At 43.4% G+C, this 7,164-nt stretch overlaps 2 protein-coding genes across 2 annotated transcripts; one reads left to right on the forward strand and one right to left on the reverse strand.

The window, feature by feature from the left end:
- Positions 1-140: 140 nt before the first annotated feature.
- On the forward strand, positions 141-3,939 carry SARC_12500 (hypothetical protein; the record flags this gene model as incomplete). The annotated part of the gene is made up of 3 exons (XM_014293390.1): positions 141-316; positions 742-866; positions 2,776-3,939. Coding segments are annotated over 3 exons (431 nt in total), but the record flags the coding sequence as incomplete, so codon positions are not given.
- Positions 3,940-5,516: 1,577 nt separating this feature from the next.
- SARC_12501 (hypothetical protein) lies at positions 5,517-6,629 on the reverse strand (the record flags this gene model as incomplete). Its single annotated transcript, XM_014293391.1, has 1 exon — positions 5,517-6,629. A coding segment is annotated over one exon (489 nt), but the record flags the coding sequence as incomplete, so codon positions are not given.
- Positions 6,630-7,164: the final 535 nt, after the last annotated feature.

Consider the following 7,164-nt stretch of genomic DNA (forward strand, 5'->3'; position numbering starts at 1 on the left):
GTGTGTGTGTGTGTGTGTGTGTGTGTGTGTGTATTCTGTGTGTGTGTGTGTGTGTGTGTGTTTATGGTGGATCTGTTGAATAACACACCATCCATGTCACTGCCTGCTTACATTCCCTGTCATCTGTATCCCACGTACACAGATGGTAGCAGAACGGTTGATGGAAGACTACAACCGAGCCTTGGCGCATATCATGGTGGACTTTGATCTCTTCAATGAGACTGAGATCATGTCGGAGTCAGTGGTCAAGTTCAGTCGAAAGGTCACCCGCAGCTCCAAAACACGGGATGGCGATGCGCAGAAGCGGCTAAATAAGGTATGGTAGGTATATAACTGGAGTAATCTATAAATAACACGGTGTGAAAACTCCAGTCACGGTGTGAAGACTGAGTAGGTATTGCTGATAAGATGTGCTATTTATATAGCTGAGGTGTTTTATAAATAGTACGAGATTTCAAATTCGGTGCGAACACGTGCGTACAACCGTATTTATCTGTCTTGTGCTATACGCATGGCAGCACATTGCACGCATATTACACTTGCACGCGTAGAAGTGAGTTTAGAGTTCGCGTGTGATTATGTATATGTATTTGCTTATGTATATGTATATGTATATGCATATGTATATGTATATGTATATGTATATGTATATGTATATGCAAATACACACAAGCATATACAATGATCCGTAGCCACTCAAACTCCCCACTCCCCACACACCCATGCACAATGACCCATCAGGTGGTCAAGGACCTTCGGGAGAGCTTCATGGCCGACTTTGAGGAAAGTGTCAAGGACAACTGGGAGACCCCCGTCACAGGCGATGTCATCTACGACACCGTGACCATGCAGAAGGCCAGTGCTTGGTAATGCGATGTGTTTATTTATGTTTGTTTACATACATGTGTGCATGTGTGCGTAGGGGTTGTGTATATGCTTGTGATAAGTGCATACAGGCTTGTATTGATATAGTATATGTAAATGCTTGTTATAGGTGCATATAGGCTTGTATTGATATAGTATGTGTATATGCTTGTTATGGGTGTATATAGGCTTGTATTGGTATAGTATGTGTATATGCTTGTTATAGGTGCATATAGGCTTGTATTGATATAGTATGTGTATATGCTTGTTATAGGTGCATAAAGGCTTGTATTGATATAGTATATGTATATGCTTGTTAAAGGTGCATACAGGCTTGTTTTGATACACTGTGTGTATATGCTTGCTATAGGTGCATATAGGCTCATATTAGTTTTGTCTGTGTCTATGCTTGTTATATGTGTATGCGCACGTGTCTGTTACCTGTCGCTGGGTTTGGGTCGTGTATGCCCTGATGGCTTATTTGTGTATATTCGTACAGCGTGTGTGTGTGCTTGTGCGTAGTTTGCTACTTGTATCTCAGATGCGCAATTATGCGTGTGCCGTATGAATGTGTTGGTCAAAGTCTTTCATAATATTCATATATATCTTATGACTGTGTGGGTTAAAATTAGCTTTAATAGTCATACAGGCCGTGTGCATGCGTGGGTGAGGTCAGCCCATAATATTCATATACGTCGTATGAGTGATTTGAGCCAAAGATTCGAGTTGATATACAACCAAATATCTCAAGTGAATTGACTGGGTGTTCGCCTCAGAAATTTTTTTTTAAATAGTTTTTTTTTCTTTTACAATTCCGAATACTGTGATGAACGAGGCATTTTGTCCATTTCAGCCTTGCAATTGTTTACACACTTGCATTATGGAGAATCCATCCATTGTAGCTGTTGCAAATACACAAAGCTTCCCTTCTGAGCTACATCATCCTCACTGCACACGCGTAAATTTCACCATCCTTCTCAAAGTCATACAGCACCTCTGCTGAGCTATATCATCCTCAATGTACATATGTATGTGCCTCCGTTATCTCCCTCTCCCTCGTACATATGTACTTAAGTCTCTCCGTCGTTGTCTCTGTTCTTTTTCGCACATGTGTACATATTTGTATGCCTCTGTCATCTCACTCATCCTCGTACATATATACTTAAGTCTCTCCGTCGTTGTCTCTACTCTTCTTCGCACATGTGTACATACATACCACTTTATTATTCCCACCGCAGAAGCTTCGCCCCATTCCATATTGCACATATCTATGGTAAAGAGGCCATCCATATCATCCCTAGCAACCAGAAACGACATCGTATTCGCTTTGCATGCCTCTATTTCAATCCTCCAACCTCCGACAGAGTTACAATCCTTCCACCGTCGTTGCATACTACTTCGTCTGTAGCATATACATCTGCACCATTATGTTGCCTCTCCATACCGTCGTTGCATACTACTTCGTCTGTAGCATATACATCTGCACCATTATGTTGCCTCTCCATACCGTCGTTGCATACTACTTCGTCTGTAGTATATACATCTGCACCACTATGTTGCCTCTCAATACCGTCGTTGCATACTACTTCGTCTGTAGCATATACATCTGCACCACTATGTTGCCTCTCCATACCGTCAGTAGATTCTCCTCCCCCACTCGACAAACGTATTGGTGACGAAGCTCTGCTCAAGAGTGTGCAGCGTGGTGCTCACGACTGTATGATGTACGCACTCGTATGGGAGACCATCTGCATGACACGGCACATATCTCGGTCCCGTCACATTCAATCACCCCAAAGTACGAACAGGCATTCATACTCGCAGATGTAGCACACTCTCATCTCCTGACTTTATCTATACCTGTGTAGGTATACACACTCTCATCGACTGACTTTATCCATACTTATGTAGGTATGAGGTGGCCTACACCCAGTCGCCAAAGAACAACAAACGACCCCTCCTGAGCTTCGCCTGGATTCCCTACAAAGTTCTGTGCGCCATAAAGATACACGCCACTCCAGAGCCACCACCCGCCTACTAACACCAGACACGCGGTGGTGTGCTACTGATCTATGTAGATCACAGGTAGTGGACATGTGAGGTGGATAGTAGTGTGCGAGTTATTTATGGAGATGGGAGGTGCAGAGTGCCTAGATCGTCTATCTAGTCGTACACTATGGCAGTGGTTTATAGTCAGTTGACAAAGGTGGAGTGTGTACATGTGGGGCACACAGGAGCGGAAGGTGGTCTGTGGGGAAAGCTAAGTGTATGGGGACGTAGTGCGGAGCAGGCGTACCGTAGGCACTATCTGACCATTCTGCGGGAGAGTGGGTAGTACATTGCACCTAACCACTTCATGGGGGGGGGGGGTGCTAACCACTTTATAAGGGTTACTTGAGGTACCTATTCAATTCATTATGAGTACTTAACCACTTCATTGGGGACATCTTAGGGGGTACCTATTCACTTCCATTGGGGGCACTTAACCACTTTTGGGGGTGCCTATTCACTTCATTAGGGGTGCTTAACCACTTTATTGGGGTTTCCTTCATCCATACTTAACCCCTTGATTGGTGTTTTGCGTGGATAGATCATGTGCACAAGAATCGGCTACAGGTGACCATAGCAGCGGGTACAAGTATCTGAGGTACTGCGCTCGGTAGTCCTTACCTACCAACACTAGCACCACTTTGCTAGACCGCAGTCCCGGTACCACCCACTCCACTCCACTCCACCGGGATTGTGTGCATCTGGGGTAGACGACTACAAGCACGTTCGTGTATGGGGGAGTATGTATCAGAGACGGAGGACTATGCAGCGATAGCTCTGCTCAGCAATCGTAGTTGACTGAGATCGAAGACCACCAGAGCGACCCTCGTGCGCAGAAGGTGCTCAACAGGTCACACGCGATGTGTGTGGAGTCACCCATCAGCGCTGCAACGTGTTCACAGTAGCGTTGTTCAACCAGGTCCAAGATGGTCACTTCTTTAGGATATGCTAGCGTCCATGCGACTACAATAAATTGTATATATGCTAAGGGTGAGCGCTACGATTGTCAATAAATATACACACGTGTACATCTCGCGCTGTCACACATTTTCTTTGGGGTGTTCTAACATCCGTGCGTCTACAAGGCGTTATATATAGGCTGAGGATGAGTGCTACATTTGTCAATGAATCTCAGGCTATCACACACATTTGCGGGTGTATGTGAACAAGTCCCACCCGAACCTGAATTAGGACCTGCAGCGACCAAATGTACTACTCATATTTCTCGACTATTAAAAAGTATACTATGTTAAAGTAAAATATTGTCCAGCTCGTCGAAGTTGAGTGTCGTGTTTTTGTCCTCTTTCATAGGTTGTTTCGTGTTTTCGTACTGTTTTATACTTCGTATCGTTTTTTAAACTGTTTTATAGGTTTGGCATGTTCTTGTAGTTTTATAGATTGTGTCGTGTGATTTTGTACTATATTCTACGCCAAGATCGGGAATCCTGCACATAGTAAACTTTATGTATCGTTAATTTCGAGGTCGTCCTAGTTGGGCCTAGAGGTAATCGAACACCACATAGAATGACTGACGAATGTGCCGCGGTGTATTCAGTACTCAGTATATTGCTAGCAGAGGATAACCAACTACATCTCCAAGATATATAAATTTATTACGGACATCAGTACAGTGCTTTTCTTCGTATTAAAAAGTCAGTACATCAGAACAGTGCTTGTTTTTCTGTTGAGAACGACGTTACAGTGTTTATTTTTGTATTGAAATACCAGTACATCAGTACAGTTCATATTTTTGTTGAAAATATTAGTACAGTGTTTATTTTTGTATTTAAAACACCAGTATATCAGTACAGTGGCTGTCTTTGTGTTGAAAACGTCAGTACAGTGTCTAGCTTTGTATGAGAAACACAAATACAGCAGAACAGTGCTATCTTATGTGTGTTAAAGAACGTCACTGCAGAGTTCATTTTCGTATAAAAAACACCAGTACATCAGTACAGTACATATTTTTTTGTTGAAGTGTATCATACTTAAAAACATCAATACGATGTCTTATTTTGTAATAAAACATCAGTACATCGTTCATTGCTAATCCTTGTATTAAAAAAGTTAGTACTTTGTTTACCTTTGTATTAAAACCACCAGTACATCAGTACAGTTCATATTTTTGTGTTGAAAACATCAGTATAATAGTACAGTTTATATTTGTGCTAAACACTAGTACAAAAGTATAGTGCCAATTTTGTGATACGTATGTCAGTACAATGTCTATTTTTGTATTGAAAACACCAGTAATTGAAAACACCAGTACATCAGTCCAATGCAAATTGTCATGTTGAGAAGGTCAGTACAGTCTTTATCTTTGTACTAAAACCTTCAGTGCATCAGTACAGAGCTCAATTTTGTGTTAAACATTATACAATTAGTCGTATCGGTTATATTGTTTCTACAATTAGTGGTATCGTTTATACTGTATATTTATAGGTTCATTGCCATCGTTTTATACATTTATTACTATCGTTTATCCTGTTTATACAATAATTGCTATCGTTTATACTGTTTATTATATATATATTGCTATCGTTTTATACATTTACTACTATCGTTTACTACTATCGTTTATACTGTTTATACAATTAGTGCTATCGTTTATACTGTTTATTTATAGATTTATTGCTATCGTTTTACTGTATAGATATTAATTTGGCCATGGTCCTGCGGTCGACCCGGAACAGCCGTGTTTTTTCTTCTCGTATATCTTTAGTACACACAATACATGCCACAACCCTAACTGAACGGACTGTGACTTCTAATCCATGTGAGTGCGCATAGCTGTGCACTTGTCCATGGATGTGCGTGTCAGCAGATTCATATATGTGTAGGTGTCTCTCCCCTGGTGGTGCTCAGCATCATACGTATGACTAGGTCTGGGCTGTGGCAATTGTTCCTAGCATGCATGCTGATATTCCTGACATGACCACATGGGTAATGCGCACATCGAAAGCACTACACGCTGGATTTGCATTTCTCATATATACACACCCCAAGAAATCTTTGAGGCACCCTTGTATGACGACAAATGTACTGCCTCAAGCGCAACGTGTGCATTGCTACTTAACCACCTGCGGCCACACTCGCATGCCCCAGTTGACATACCGCATGGGCAATACCTGCATCACGAGCACGCACACCCACGACTCAGCCTCATACGCACCGGGCTAGTACACGCACACACTCCTCACACGTCAACACCAGACACACACTTGCACCTACAAACGCCCCCCCGGCTTCCTACCCGCGCCCTCGCTATCCTTGGTCGGCTCGTTGACCTTCTTATCCAACAGATCCACTCGTGCTTCCAACCGCAAGTTGCGTATACGGGGGTTTGTAGCAGCCGCCACCGCAGCCGCCAGGGTGTTGCCATACCCCTTGTTGTCCATCCCCTTGCAAGACGTGGGGCGGGCAAGTGGTCTGGGATGGAGGTATTCCGTATACAGCTTGCTCATATGATAGGTGGGCAGGCTCTTGCCCAGATTAACGGCCTGCTCGATAAAGTCATCCTCCTCCTGCTTCTCGTACGCCTCTAAGAACCGCCGGGTCAGGATATGGTCGCGTGTGATGGGATAGCGTAGCAAGGTGTCGAGATATGTATTGAGGGCGGCTGCCTTGTTCTGTGTAGAATCCTTTTCTATGTATTTACGCAGTCCGCGTTTTGCCGGGAGTTTCAGTTGACTATAGACACGCTCCGGTATAACCTGGGTTGGTGAGAGAAGGGTGAACATGGGTGGACAAGAGTTGAACTAGCAAGTAACACGTTGACAAAGCGAGTGTATACATAACTTGGTAGACCAATGAAGAACAATCAGTAATAATCCTTTAGAACAAGCGAGAAAGCAACGATACGTGTGGGCTCTGGACACGGTAGAAAAATCCGCCGGTGACTGAACATGTACTTTCAGGCAGCAACTGAGTGCAACAGAAGCAATTGAAGATACCCAAAACCTGCGCGACAAAGTAAAAGACCGTCACAAGTCCATGCAGGACTAAAGGGCCAAGCATGTCAAACCCATCACGTGCGATTTGAACCACAAGCGTATGCATACATACGAGGAAGAGTAGAAATGGGTGTATAACCACTAGTAGATACACTGTATAAGTAGAACACCAAGCATAGACAACGCACCAAGCCGGTCTATCGCCGGTACACCAGCCGCATGCGGGTGTTATTACACGTTCCACCGAAAACAATACACGCGGCCGGGTAGGCATATATTTCAATGAATATCGACAACG

Source organism: Sphaeroforma arctica (assembly GCF_001186125.1).
Source record: "Sphaeroforma arctica JP610 unplaced genomic scaffold supercont1.2354, whole genome shotgun sequence".
Taxonomy (NCBI): domain Eukaryota; class Ichthyosporea; order Ichthyophonida; genus Sphaeroforma; species Sphaeroforma arctica.